We start from the raw sequence: 15,087 nt of genomic DNA, 5'->3' as shown, positions 1-15,087 counted from the left end.
AGTCAGCAGACAGCCACTTAAAGCCACTTCACTAATTTGTGAAGCTCAATTATCTTTTGCTGCACATCAGAAATATATTTTTTGTTTTTTTCATTGTGATGGATGATTAAGGGAATTTGGGCTTTGTTTTCCCTCCTATTTATATTTCTGTGAAACAGGAAGCCATGGCTGGATAATTTCATGTTCATAATCACCATGGAGTGCTCAAAATTGTGAATATGAATGGGAATATACTTCAGAGATATTTTACTCATAAGAATTTCTAGGGGTGCCAGTAATTGTGTCCAACGTGTATTTGAGAAAAAACATGCATTTCATAATAATATTTTCCCCCATTTTAAATTGATTTAGTTAAATGATAGGATAGATTTTTTGTGATTAATAATGCAGGTTTATCTTCATATATATATATATACACGCACATTTTTGTTACCTGAACTAAAGAATGCATTATAAAACCTTAAACTTATACTAGAATGTACAACGTTTACAGGTCTGCTAGATATATAAAGACAGATAATGATTTGAAATATAAATGAATGTAACGTGTTACTGTCAGTACTCTTAGTTTGCAGATTTACCAGAATGTGTCCCTCCCCTTTAAACGTCAGCGTAACATCCCCTTTAACTCGCTCGACTTCCAAACTGCAGTGTTGTCAATGCAGGCTGATTTTGGTCGGCGGAGTTATTTAAACTAAAGTTACCCGTTTTAACTTTCTACTTCTGGGTGTAACTGTGTGGTTTAGCTTTAGCTGCAAGAGCTCGTATACCTGTTTGTAAAGAGTGTGTGCTGTACAATGCTCTGGTTCGTGTTGGTGCTGTGGTCCTGTCTGATGAACACTGGACCAGCTCAAGGATACTTCCACGAAGAGCGCTGGAGCCCGGAGTCTCCTATATTAGCTCCCCGAGTAATGATCGCTCTCATCTGCCGTAACGCCCAGCACTCGCTGCCACATTTCCTCGGTACTATCGAGCGCCTCGATTACCCTAAAGACCGGATCGCGCTGTGGTAAGTGTGTGTGTGTGTGTGTGTGTGTGTGTGTGTGTGTGTGTGTGTGAGTTTAAGGCGTGCAGCTGCTCACAGTCAGACTCTTATGTTGCTGATGTCAATGCTAGAATCTCATAACACGTCATAATGCTTGTAGTGTGCGCGTGCAGAACGAATTTTCCATTACTTCTAAAGTAGGCTACTTATTCATGACATACTAAGTGACTACTCGTCACATTCCCCAACATTTTCTCTATTGTTAATAGTAGCAAACTTAACGTCCGAGTAGTACGTATTTACCAGTTGTTAACTAGCATATTCATTAGTGGCGCCCCAGAAAATTGTAATAGGGGTGCCCATATGAGGCCACAGCAAATCTTGGGGTACGTGGCACACCAAAATAATGAAATAAAAAATAAAATGATTAAACGTTCAACTTAATGTGTGTTATTCTTATTTACTTTTGGTTCTGGTTAATGTAATATGGTTTTAATTAGCAGTTAATTACTTATTCTTTAAATGGTGTAGGTCTTTTAAATAACTATACATAAGCAAATATATGGGCAAAACCAAAAAAGGGACAATATTTAGTTTAAAAACACTTTACAGTCCAATTATTTTCTACATACTTTTATTGTACACAAACATAGGACAGACCATGTCTAAAATGAATAAAGAAAAACTGAACAAAATGTATTAATATATAGACAATGAACATTTTAACAGAGCTTACTCACAACCAATTCATATTCCTATTTTATTAGGCCACAAACTTATCAATGCAGCTTTATTCTCCTATTGCTGTGTCTTTTTGCAAACACATCCACAAAATCATCAAGATTTATGGCCCTTGCCCTTCTTGACTCTATACTTAACACTCCCAAATTGCTCAATTGTTCATCACTCATTGTATTTCTCAAGACCATCTTGATCAACAGAAAAACTGCTCACATGCTGCAGTGCTCACGGGTAATGCAAGAGCAATTTTGCAAAGTTTAAACATCTCATGGAAAACCTCCCTATACGGCTCAAGAAAGACTGTGAGTGTGAGGTCTATTAAATTGGATGGCATTTCTGCGCCGCTGGTTTGCTTCCTTTCAAGAACTCGTTTAAGATCCTCAGTGCTACAGTTGTATTGTGAGGCAAACAGAAACAATACATTTTTCTCACAAAACATGGGACTTTCAGGATTCAAGGCTTGTATCCCTTCCATTATGACACAAATCTCTTTAGAAAACCTTCTCTTAATCTCAGAGAAGTACATCAACAATTGGAATGAAGAAGCCTGTACTAAATGATTCCTTATCTGTGCTGATCTGTCTCTGAGCTATTGGTGTAGAAATGTAATACCCTTCAATCCTAGAGCTTGGTGTGACCTGACGTCCTGAAGATACAACATTGACACTACATTGCTCAGCGAGAGTTATTGTGTTGTCCCAAATTTCATTGAAGACAGAGCCCTCTCGATATCCATTCAATGTGTCAACAAGAGTAACAACTATGGGAGGGGCTTTGCCATACTTACTGTGTCCTGCTTATCTCTGCCAGCTTTACTTGAATTTTTCTCTTAAAGTTGTCATTGTCCTAACCAATGAATGAAGAGCTCTGTTGTAAAGGTGTCAGTTACCAAGAACGCTCTGAAGCTTGCCGTAGTCGTGCCCCAGATTGAACTGTCATATAACGACAAGGGATTAAACATTATGCAATCAGTTTAGCTGCTTATGGTGCTCTTCAGGAGTGAACACTGCAAAACAGAAATGCAGTCCAATTTTATTGATAACTGTATTAAAACAAAAACAAATTATTACATGTTTTTAATACTTGGTTCTGATTGGTTAGACTCCATTTAGACTCTTTGTTTAATAGTTAAATGTTTCAGAATAATGACCACTCACCCAATATTTCTTGTCCATGAATGAATTTATCTGGTAACCATGTCGGTATAATAATGTACAGTCAGATGGAGAATGATTAGCTGATTGTACATTATCATTTACTTGTACAGATTTATTTGTTTTCTGTATGTGTAAATGTGTATTTTTATGTGGTAGCATATGGGTCTCAGACAACTTGCGGATTAAGCTTTTTTGTTAATAAAAAGCTGTCAGGTGATGGAGCTGTGTCTAGAGGTTATTGCACATGCTCCAACGCGTTGATGTTGACATACCAGGTTTGAATTCGGCTCGTGTCATTTGGTGACCCCATTTCCCCTCACTTCCCTTTACTTATTTTTATTCTTACTGTATATAAAAAAGAAAAATGTAAAATTCTGTCATCATTTACTCCCCCTGTCCTGTATGACTTGTGTGGAACACAAAAGAAGATTTTGAAGAATATAGGCAAACAAACAGTATGGACAAAATATACAATGGAAGTCAATGGGAATCAAAACTATTTGGTTACCAACATTTTTTTAAATACCTTCCTTTGTGTTCAGCAGAAAAAAAGAAATGCATACAAAATGAGGGCCAATATGACAACAGAATTTGTATTTTTGGTAGGATTATCGCTTGTATCCATTAATTGGTTTTATTCAAGATATTAAAAAAAATATATATATGACTGAACTCACATGATTATGTTAAGTTACAACAACAAAAATAACGGTTTAAGGTTAGATTAAGTAGAAATAGCTTTTTAAGATAACAACTGCACAGTTTCACTTCTGCACGATGGCAGAAGCGGAAATTAATGCACATAAACCTAGTTTAGTCAGTTATGACCTAACATAGTCATTATTAATGCTATGACACTCATATAACTGGGGGGCCTCAGAAAACGTCCGCCTCAAGATTATACCTAAAAGTATTCAAAATAAATATATTATTATTAATATATTAGTATAATCAAACTACCATCTGAGGTAAAATGTTAAAATAATAATAAAATGTGAAAAATAATACAATAAAAATAGTACAAATATTTATTTTACCCCTAAATAACTTGTTTTGAATTGAAGAACATGCATTTCATGAAACTTCTAAAGTCACAAAATGATTGTGGTTAATTTATTAGCAATATTTCAAAATCAAGCAGCTTTGTCAATTGCAGCAGAAATACCGGAAATGGCTTGTATTGTGCTAAACAATGAGGGGACTTTGAGTCAAAAAGGTTGAAAACCACTGATACAACTGTTTGATAATAGACTTTGTAAAAATCTGACTTGAAGTTCCTTCATGAATCAGTTTGTACTGTAGTAGTAGTAGCTGTTGGCCAGAGTTGATGGGTTAAGTCTGTTTGGATCTGTAGATTCTTAGGCCACACAGCTGTGCTGTTTCGCTCTGCTCTGGGAGACTCATCTGTTCATTCTGAGACAGAGCCAGTGAAAATTAGGATGTGTGGTTTAACTTATGTCTTCACCAGAATGGGACGCTACCTGTCTGTTTACTTTATCTTTGCTACTGTCTCTCCGTGATAACCTGATAGCTTGGCAGTTTCACTTCTCATGTTCTGCTACCCTTTTAGTCTAGTTCTGCTATAGAGTTTAATTTAGAGCTTTTGTGCTTCTTCACTCGTTTCCCTGTTGCTGGTCTAAATATACATTATGCACTGAAATGTCTTCTTTAATATGGTGTGATTATACTCTGTGCGAGTACAGGTAATCATAATCTTGTGGTTATCCCATGCAATCTTTAGTTTCCACCAGATATTGTATTCTGTAGAAAGTAAAGTGCACATAATGAGCAACGTTTGTATGTTTCTGACAGGGTGGCAACTGACCACAATATAGACAACACTACTTACCTACTGCGAGACTGGCTCATCAATGTACAGAAACTCTACCATTATGTGGAGTGGAGGCCAAAGGAGGAACAAAGGTTTGCCATATTTCTTCACTTGTGGTTTCGTGGAACTGGTTCATTTTTGCATTTCTTGTACTACATTTCTCTTTCTCATTCAGAAAATATCACGATGAGGAAGGACCAAAGGATTGGACGAATGAGCGCTATGCCTATGTCATGAAACTGCGGCAGGCAGCACTTGAGTCTGCACGAGAGATGTGGGCAGACTATCTCATGGTGAGTTTACTACACAATGTCCTCTCTCTTCGTTAGGACCATGAATCTCCAAGCTGGTAAATAGAGACTTGTGGCTATTGAATGGTGTAATTATTGATTAATCATCTGATTATCACGATTATTTGATCTAATCTCTGCTATTGAGATAACTGAAGTAATTGGGCAGTGTAAATTTCAATCACATTTTGCCATTCAAATAAGGTGAAATTTAAGAGCATAAAGAAATGCCAACAAATGTGGACTCTTGTGTCTCATTTTCTTGTGTTTTAGGGAGAAGCAGGGGAGTCATAATTCAGCACTACATTGCAAAGTTTTACTGCAATTAGTAAAGCCCCCCCCCCCCCCCCCCCCCCCCAAAAAAAAGTAAATGTACTTAAAATGTACTCACCCTCAAGCCATCCAAGATGTAGATGAGTTTGTTTCTTCATAGGAACAGATTTGGAGAAATGTAAAATTACATCACCAATGGATCCTCTCCAGTGAATGGGTGCCGTCAGAATGAGAGTCCAAACAGCTGATAAAAACATCACAGTAATCCACAAGTAATCCACACAACTCCAGTCCAGCAATTAACGTCTTGAAGTGAAAAGTGGTGACCATTACTTTGCGTCCTATATCCATAAAATTGCTTCAAAAAATTTGTCTTGTCTGAATCAGGAGAGAAATATGCACAAATGAACTTCTGTTTACAAGCCAAAACAGTCCTAAACAAATGGATCGGTGGATTTTGATGTGAGAACACAACAAGGGATGAATAGGGAAGTGACGGTTTAAATGAAGACTGTCAATGGCTACATGTGAACACTCATTAGAAACATACAGTTCTTGAAACTTCTTAAATTACTAAATAAATCAGGATTAATTAAAGCATGACTCCCAGTTTTTGTAAGAAATTGAATCCAAGCTGTATTGAACACATTTAATACACTAGAAGAAATATCTTAATGATATGATTGATGGTGATTCTTGAGTAAGCTTTGTTTTTGTAGGCAGCTTGTTTATGCATGCATGAAAATGTATTGTTATTTTATATCTTTCCAGATTATTGATTGTGATAACCTCCTGATCAACCGAGACGTTTTATGGAAATTGATAAAGGAGAACAAGACAATTGTGGCACCAATGATGGAGTCTCGTGCTGCTTACTCAAACTTCTGGTGTGGAATGACATCCCAGGTACAGTTCCTCTGAATATGTGTATGTAATCTTTCACTTTCTCCAGAAATATGAAAAAACAAACATATCATCAAACTTCTCTAGGGCTACTATAAACGAACTCCCGCCTACATCCCCATGCGCAAGCAAGTGCGTAGGGGTTGCTTTGCCGTTCCCATGGTGCACTCGACTTTCCTGATTGACCTGCGGAAAGAAGCTTCCAGACTACTTGCTTTTCACCCACCACATCCAGACTACACCTGGGCTTTTGACGACATTATAGTCTTTGCTTTTTCAGCCCGCATGGCAGGTAGGTGCCACGACAGATACCCACAATGCATGCCTGTTAGCCTAAAATCAAAATCATTTATGTCGTTCCAAACCTAAATGACTGACTTTATTTTGTGGAGCACAAAAGAAGATATTTTGAAGAATATTTACAATGAACTCCAAACTTTTGGACCACAGTGATTTGTTTTGAATGAAAAACAAAAACAAAAAACACTGAAAGGTTTTTAAAATATCATCTGTTATGTTCCACAGAAGAAAAAGAACATCAAGCAGGTTTGAAATGACATGAGAGTGTATGAATGATGACTGAATTTACATTTTTGTATGTACCATTCCTTTAAGATGATATTGTGCCTATTCACACTTTTATTTGTATTCTCTGTGGTTTTTGCAGAGGCACAAATGTTTATTTGTAACAAAGAGATTTATGGGCATCTCCCAGTGCCTCTTCGTGCCCACAGCACCATGCAGGATGAAGCTGACAGCTTTATTCATACTTTGCTGGAGGTCAATGGTACGTTTCAGCTTTACAAAGAAGAAAAAAGTATACTTATGCTTTATCAAATGTAACGACCTCCTTTTAATTTCCAGTGCGAAATCCTCCAGTTGAGCCGTCCAGTTACTTGCCCAAACCTGTCGAAAGACTTGACAAAATGGACTTTGATGAGGTAAACGTGTGGGTTAAATGTACTGATTGGTTGTTTTGTAACATTGTATTCAGTGTGCTTTTTATGTGTTTTAAAAGGTGTTTATGATCAACCTGAAGCGGCGGGCCGACCGTCGTGAGCGCATGCTGAGGGCGCTGAGAGAGCAAGAAATCGACTGCAAGATTATAGCAGCTGTTGATGGCAAGTAAGTTCACTTCTGTTACCTTCAAACAAATGCAGCATTCATTTCCGGCATGAAACATTTGCTCACATCCTTTCTTTTATATGCCAGAGCTATGAACGTCAGTGAGATCCATGCAATGGGAATCCACATGCTTCCCGGCTACAGTGACCCATACCATGGCAGACCTCTGACGAAAGGAGAGCTGGGCTGCTTCCTGTCCCACTATAACATCTGGAAAGAGGTCTAGATCAAATCCCAGTTTGTAGTTCTGTTCCCAAATCTAGTGAGTTGCCTTACTCTCTGCTGCCTACATAAACTATCATTGAAATGTTTGGGGTCAGTGAGATTTTTTTAATGCTTAAAGTCACTTATAGTCACCAAGGCTGCAATTATTCAATACTGTGAAATATTATTAATAATTAAAATAGCTATGTTCTAATTTATTCCAGTAGTGTCAAAGCTGAATTTTCAGCATCATTACTCCAGTGACACCATCCTTCAGAAATCCTTCAGGTGCTGTTCAAGAAAAATGTCTTATTATTATTATTAATGTTGAAAACATTTAAAACATATTAATGTTTTGAAATATTTTATAGCTTAACATTTTTGTGGAAATCATGACACTTTTTTTTCAGAATTCTTTGAAGTTCAAAGAACAGCATTTATTTGAAATAGAAATCCGAACATTATAAATGTATTTACTGTCACTTTGGACCAACTTAATGCCTCCTTGCTGAACAAAAGTATTAATTTATTTCAAAAACATTTTTGAATGGTAGTATAGGCATGACTTCTAATAGAGAATAGTGAAATAAAAGTGAAATAGAACTTCACCGATAGCCAATTTGGCATTGAACAAGGCTTCTCACAAGGTAGCAAACATGGTTTATGATTTGGAAGAGCCTTGTATTAATATCTGCCTTAAAATACTGTTTAATTAGGCAGCTCACTAGGTTTTGGAAGAGAGTGTGAATATAGACTAAGGGTATCTGAGGCTTTGATGTTTGTATGCTGAAATACTCAGATTGTAGACCGAGGCCTGAAGACCTCACTGGTGCTTGAAGATGATTTGCGGTTTGAGATTTTCTTCAAGCGCCGCCTGCAGAATCTGATGCGTGAGGTGGAGAGTAAGGGTCTGGACTGGGACCTCATGTGAGCTGCTCTTTTTGTGTACAATCATTGGCTGCACTCAATTTTTGGGTTATGTATTGATGGGAGCTTTGTTCATGTTGGTTGTTGTGTGTTTTTGCAGTTATATTGGGAGGAAGAGGATGCAAGTGGACCGACCAGAGAAGGCAGTACCAAACATTCGCAACCTGGTGGAGGCGGACTATTCCTATTGGACCTTGGGCTACATGATGTCATTACAAGGAGCCAAAAAGCTCCTCAAAGCAGAACCACTCAGTAAAATGTTGCCTGTGGACGAGTTCCTTCCTATTATGTTTAATAAGCATCCTGTGTAAGTACTACAAATGGAGGAAATCCTCTACACATCCCATATATTCCAATATAAGTAACATTACTTCTACTTCTACATAAATTATTCTACAGTAGATTTATATATATATATATATATATATATATATGAGTATTTTGTCATCAAGAAGGTCCTGTAATTTATAGTCTAAAGCGAGTTTTAGAATGTAATTGATATCGGTCAATCAAACACACTGAACACCAAAACATAAAGTATATGCTTACATAAACAAACTGTGAGAACTAAAATTGTGAGTTTTTCTGATAAGATCAACACTAGATTATGGTAGTTTTGTATATTGTTCAGCATCAATGTATTTGAGGAAAACAAATTATATTATACAATCTCATTAAGAATTTGTTGTGGTGCATTTAGGACATCCCAGTGGCATCTTTACAAATAGAAATAGGGGAAATACCATTAGAATTTAGAGGAATGCAATTCAGAATGGTGTATTGGATTTCAATTAAAGGTCATGGCAAAAAGCATCCAGTTAAAAACTTATGGAAAAATGTTGGGAGTATGAATATTCAAAGGTGGAAAGATACGGCTGGATTGCAGATAAAGAGGCACGGAGAATGGGAATAAATGAAGTATTACCTACTGTCCCTAGTCCCTACATGGTTATATATGACACCAGTACTTGACCTTCAGTTGAAAAACATAATTTTGGAAAAACAAAAATATCTGTGTCAAAGCAGTTGGCAGTGAGACAATATATGGACATGGAGTATAATCATTGTTAAAAATATATATACATCTATATATATATATATATATATATATATATATATTGTATTGTATTGTATACAAATGTATATATATCAAAAGATCCAGTGTCCAATCGAATGGTTTCAGCTGTTGTTATTCCAGAGTTAAATTAAATTATACAAGTTTAAGTTAAGTTAAATTATACAAGAAGTAAAAGTATTACAGATAATTTATCAGTTTATACAGCAGAGATGATTACAATTATGTTAGCAGTTCAGTGGGTGGAGAACTTGAATCATAATTATAATTTGTTCAGATTCATATTCAGTGTTAACAAGTATAATGTATGGCAAATCAACTTCAAGAGAAGATATACTAATAGAAATCCTTCACTTAGTCAAAGGAAAAATTTATATTTTGTATGGGTTCCGGCTCATGTTGGGGTGGAAGGAAATGAAAAAGCTGATTTTTTAGCTAAGAAGACATTAAAAAATACAGAAATAGGACTTAGTATTCCTTTAAGCAAATTTGAGGTTAAAGGAATAATAAAAAGAGCAATTAAAGGCTACTGGCAAGAGAGGTGGGATAAGGAGGGAAAGGGAAGACTTTTAAAATTAAAAGTACAGAATTAAAAGAGAAGTAGGTCATAATAGAGTGGTTTGTGGATAGGAGGGAAGATGTGGTTATTTCTCGTCTCTGTATAGGTCATACGGCTCTTAACCATTCTTTAAATGCTATTGGGAAACATGAGTCAGGTTTATGTAATAACTGTAAAAAAAAAAAAACAGAGACCAGATATAGAAATGAAAGGTTAAAACTAGAAAATCAAATTAAGTCTATAGGTTTAAGTGGTTTGTCAATTCAGAATTTATTAAGAAATTCTTCACAAGTTTTCAAGATATTATTAGAATTTGTAAAGGTCACAAATTTAATAACAATATATATATATTTTATTATTATTATTATTTTATTTTTATGAATTACTATACTCATAGTTGCTCCACACTCCATTTCAGTAGGTGGCGGAAATGCATTATAAGTTAGTTTGCCAACCACCAATAAGCTGAAAGGAGAGATAAAGATAGAGAGAGAGAGAGAGATCAAATCAAATCATATTCATGAAACAAATTACTTTGCGTTGTCCTAAGAGTAGTGTTGTCGTAGTATCCTAATATATTTTCAGTGTTTAAGGGTAACGCACTCCCTCATGACTGGTGTCAGTGCCATAAAGTGAAGCATCAGCTTCAGCTTTCCCCCTGTCGTTTAATCCCAGCGCCATCACTCGTGACCGGAAGAGTAGAGGAGTCGTTTTGAGGTGGAGGGAGGTTAACATTTTTGATTGAAGATTACGAGGGCACATGAATTACTTCACAGATGCACAGATAAATTACTCATAATAAACACTACAGTATTCCATCAAAAAATAAGAATTGTCACTTTTGATTTCATGCCGACTTTAATTGCATATTAATAAAAACTAAACGTGTTATAGTTTAAACTTATCTTAAATGCAGTTAATTGGCAAAATTTTCAGAAAATATATTTATTATTGTTATTATTATTATATGTTTTGCCTTTGTCTAATTTCACTCTGTCTTCATCTTTACTTCTAATACCATCATCATCTTCAGATCGGATTACATGGATCAGTTTGAGACGAGGGACCTGAAAGCATTTTCAGCTGAGCCTTTGCTTGTGTTTCCTACACACTACACGGGTGAAGCTGGGTATATCAGTGACACAGAAACCTCCACAGTGTGGGACAATGAGAAAGTGCGCACAGACTGGGACAGGAAGCGCTCGGGTAAAACCCAGGAACAGGCTGAGATCAGCACAGAGGCCCAAAACTCAGATGTACTCCAGTCTCCTCTGGACAGAACAGCCCGAGACGAACTTTGAGAGACATTGTTTTGGACACACCTCTAGACTTGCTTCTGGGGGCAAAGTCTAGTTCCACTTTATAAGCACAATATATCTGATCAGAAGAGGCCTTTTTAGAGATTTTTTCTTAAATAGGTTGTTTGCCTGAAATAGTTTTTTTTTTTTTAGTTTAAACATCTGGCCCTTTATTTGTCGATCAAATTTGTAACATAAGCCTGATTGCGCTTTCTGATGACAACAGCATCTGTTCTTCACTGTATCCTGTGATTAAAAATGCCAGGAGCCAGATTCCTGAAGATCTTCTTAAGAAAGACGTTATCAGATTTACTAGGATAAATGTTAAGTTTGTAAGGATGTTCTTAAGGGCAATTCTTGAAAAATTCATAAAGGAGTAGTCCACCCAAAAAATGAAAATTTACTCGCCTTTAGGCCATCCAAGATGTCAATGAGTTTGTTCTTCATCAGAGCATTTTTGAGAAATTAAGCATTACTTCACCTACTCACCAATGGATCCTCTGCAATGAATGGGTGCCGTCAGAATGAGAGTCCAAACAGCTGATAAAAACATCACAATAATCCACAAGTAATCCACTCTGTAAAGTGAAAAACTGCGTGTTTGTATGAAACAAATACATCATGACATTTTGGCTTTAAATCGTGACTTGTGGCCAAAATATGTTCATAATCCATAATAACGCTTCCTGCAGCCTCATCTAAAACAGGGGAGAAATGTGCATAGATCAAGCACCATTTACAAGCAAAGACAGTCTAAAACAATTATATTTTGGTTATATAAAAATATTATGGATTATGAACTTGTGTATTTTGGCCAAAAGTGCCTCAATAATAGATTTGTTTCTATAGATTACATAAGGCATGATGGACTGGAGTTGTGTGTATTGTTGTGATGTTTTTATCAGCTGTTTGGAATCTCATTCTGATGGCACCCATTCACTGCAGAGGATCCATTGGTCAACAAATTTTCATTTTTGGGTGAACTATTCTTGAAAGTTTTGTTTTTACAACAGAAAAAAAGGTAAGTTCTTCATTTTGGAAATGAAAATTCTGTCATTAATTACTCACTCTCATGTCGTTCCTAACCCCGTAAGACCTTCGTTCATCTTCAGAACACAAACTAAGATGTTTTTGATGAAATCTGAGAGCTCTCTGACCTCTCTGAAGAATTGTTGAATATTCTTCATTATTTTTGCTTTCTTTGTGCACAAAAAGTATTCTCATAGCTTCGCAAAATTGAAGTTAAGCCACTGCTGTCACATGGACTATTTTACACACGTCCTTGCTATGTTTCTGGGTCTTTGAACATTGCAGTTGTGTTGCTGTCCATGCAGAGTCAGAAAGCTCTCGGATTGCATCACAAATATCTTAATTTGTGCTCCGAAGATGAACGAAGGTTTTACAGATTTGGAAAGACATGAGTAATTAATGGCATAATTTTCATTTTTGGGTGAACTGTCCCTTTAAGTTTAAAAATAAGAAACCTTATCTTAAGGATATTTTGTGGATCTGTCCACTGGTGTTTTTAGAACAGTTTGATTAATCAATCTGAAAAAAAGTTGAAATAATCACATGTAACTAATATTTTTCTTGCAGTGTCCACATTCCAGACATGAACATAGTAATTCTTAACAATGATAAAAGAGACATGAAACATGTTGTTATTTTAAGGCATGAAGCATGTTGTTTTAACTTGAAGGATGTGGTTATTTTAGGCCTTGTGATACCATTACCCTCTTCGTGGTGTTTCAGACTGTTACTTCCCTTCAAAGCCAACAACCATAAACGCCTCAATGTGTGGTTTTTCTGTCGTATCATCAGGACAGCAATTAAAGGTCAATACACATTCCGCTCGTCAACATTCCCATTTTTGGGTTCTCACTTCTTTGCTTTTTTGACATAGGACAGCCGATCAGGCTTTAAATGTGCTTGATATGAATTTTTGTCATTGCGCTGTTCAGTCACAATGTTGCTAAATCACTATGTATGTAACTGTGACCGTATTTCACCAACTGTGCCTTAAATATAAAGAATGGTTAAAACATTTTCACTGGAAGAAATATGTCTTTTTATTTCCAACAGACTCAGAGGCTGCATGTCATTTCTGTAGAAATACTGAATGACGTGCCATTTATTTTTGACCATTTTTCAGTCATATCAACATCTATATCTGTCTTCCAGGTTTATTTATATCACAACTGCGTAGCCACAAGACAAACATCATGATGCTGGCACAGGTCTGCAAACCATTTTCCTGCATGCTGAAGATAGATGATGATGTGTCTACTGCTTTGAGTGTAGATCTTACTTCATTGGTGGGTAAAATTAGCTTAAATGCTTTAGAGGATAAATAAAAACATTCAGAATCGGAAACAAATTATTGTTATAGGATGTTATGCAGTAGCTAATTATTCTCACTGCTTATTTTACCAGTGTTGTGAAGCACAGATGCTACTATGTTGTTGCATGACTTTGAGACACTGATAAGTTAATTTGTTAATTCAGTTTTTCAATTCATGCAATATATGTTGCACTGAGATGTAAAACTGATCGTCAAAAGTACCTTGAAAAATGTACCTTGAAAAAATGAAGGGTAGAGGCCTGTACACAAGCAAGTCCAGTAAAAAAAAAAAAAAAAAAAAGTGAGTAGTGATCCTTTAGAAATAATTCTAATATGCTGATTTAAAAAAATGTCTTCTTATTATCAATGTCGAAAACAGTTGTGCTGTTTAATATTTTTATGGTAACTGTGATTCTTGGAGCATTTATGTGAAATAGAAAACTGTAAATGTCTTTCCTGTCACTTTTGATCATTTTAATGCATCTTTGCTGAATAAAAGTATTCATCTTATTGACCCCAAACTTTTGAACAGTAGTGTACGAGTAATTGTGATTTATGTATGTTTCAGAGTTCAGTAATCTGTATTTGTTTTAGACTCCAGCACAGGACCCGTTCTGTAGCTGTGGCTTTTTCCACACAGTCCACATGTGGTTGTGATCTCAGATAATATCATTACCTGGATACTGGATGGCCGATCATTGGAGCAAGGTGTGTGTTTGTGGGCACTGTATCCTTTTTACTATGAAAATATATGTTTTGCCTTTCTGATACCTCGTGACCGACTGGTTCTTGGTGTTTTAGGGCTGCTTTATCTCCTGATCTTAATGCGTCATCTCAGGTCTCTTTTTTTTTTTTTTTGTCAGCCATGGTTTCTGGTTGGCACGTGTGGTGATGGTCTTAGTGACTGTTATATCATCGATGGACCTTTTGATGTAGGCAGTCACTGTATTAGTGTATTCTTGAAGGTCTGTATGATCATTTTATTTGGCTGCCACTTTTTTACAGGCTGTCCCTAAGTTTTAGAAGTGGTTTAATGTGTTTTTCACATCGGACTGTGTAGTTTCATTTTGGTACAATATGTTGTTTCTCCTTGTTGCAAAGTTCATGTGTTGGTAGAGCTTTGGCAAGACTGACTTACCAGCAGATATAATGAAAAATTCATCAGGGTTGTTGGTTTGTTTTTTGCTGAAAGAGCTTGTGCAGTTCACAAAGATCATCCACAGGCAGATATTCACATTTATATTCAAAATGTCAAAATACAAAACCATATGAAACCATCTCCCTGAACTAATGTCTGTAGGTGTATATGTGAGTTAAACAGAGATGATTTTGCTCAAAATCAATGAGTCGGCCATCACTGAGTCAGCATTTCACTCCT

At 36.1% G+C, this 15,087-nt stretch overlaps 2 protein-coding genes across 2 annotated transcripts in view; both read left to right on the top strand.

Moving 5' to 3' along the window:
- Nucleotides 1-15,087, top strand: part of LOC306869079 (uncharacterized protein) — a 409,393-nt gene that overhangs the window by 298,363 nt on the left and 95,943 nt on the right. The gene's annotated exons all lie outside the window — the stretch shown is intronic.
- Nucleotides 621-13,409, top strand: LOC306869082 (procollagen galactosyltransferase 1-like). The gene is made up of 12 exons (XM_079415677.1): nucleotides 621-1,009; nucleotides 4,696-4,806; nucleotides 4,890-5,007; nucleotides 6,049-6,183; nucleotides 6,268-6,472; nucleotides 6,848-6,967; nucleotides 7,045-7,121; nucleotides 7,199-7,305; nucleotides 7,393-7,525; nucleotides 8,309-8,436; nucleotides 8,537-8,743; nucleotides 11,104-13,409. Exons 1-12 carry the CDS (start codon nucleotides 798-800, stop codon nucleotides 11,369-11,371), a joined length of 1,821 nt encoding a protein of 606 aa, XP_079271803.1. The 5' UTR covers nucleotides 621-797; the 3' UTR covers nucleotides 11,372-13,409.

The sequence above is a fragment of the Barbus barbus genome (assembly GCF_936440315.1).
Source record: "Barbus barbus genome assembly, chromosome: 4".
NCBI classification, from domain to species: domain Eukaryota; kingdom Metazoa; phylum Chordata; class Actinopteri; order Cypriniformes; family Cyprinidae; genus Barbus; species Barbus barbus.
Note: the sequence above shows the minus strand (reverse complement) of the source record. Positions and strands in the feature narration are given on the sequence as shown.

What these genes read in the sequence shown, in the direction of transcription:
- LOC306869082 (XM_079415677.1), top strand. Translation starts at nt 798, where the DNA reads ATGCTCTGGTTCGTGTTGGTGCTGTGGTCCTGTCTGATGAACACTGGA. An exon ending in TTTTTCAGCCCGCATGGCAG is followed by an intron (nt 6,473 to 6,847) that starts GTAGGTGCCACG and finishes TGGTTTTTGCAG; the next exon opens with AGGCACAAATGTTTATTTGT. An exon ending in ATAGCAGCTGTTGATGGCAA is followed by an intron (nt 7,306 to 7,392) that starts GTAAGTTCACTT and finishes TTTATATGCCAG; the next exon opens with AGCTATGAACGTCAGTGAGA.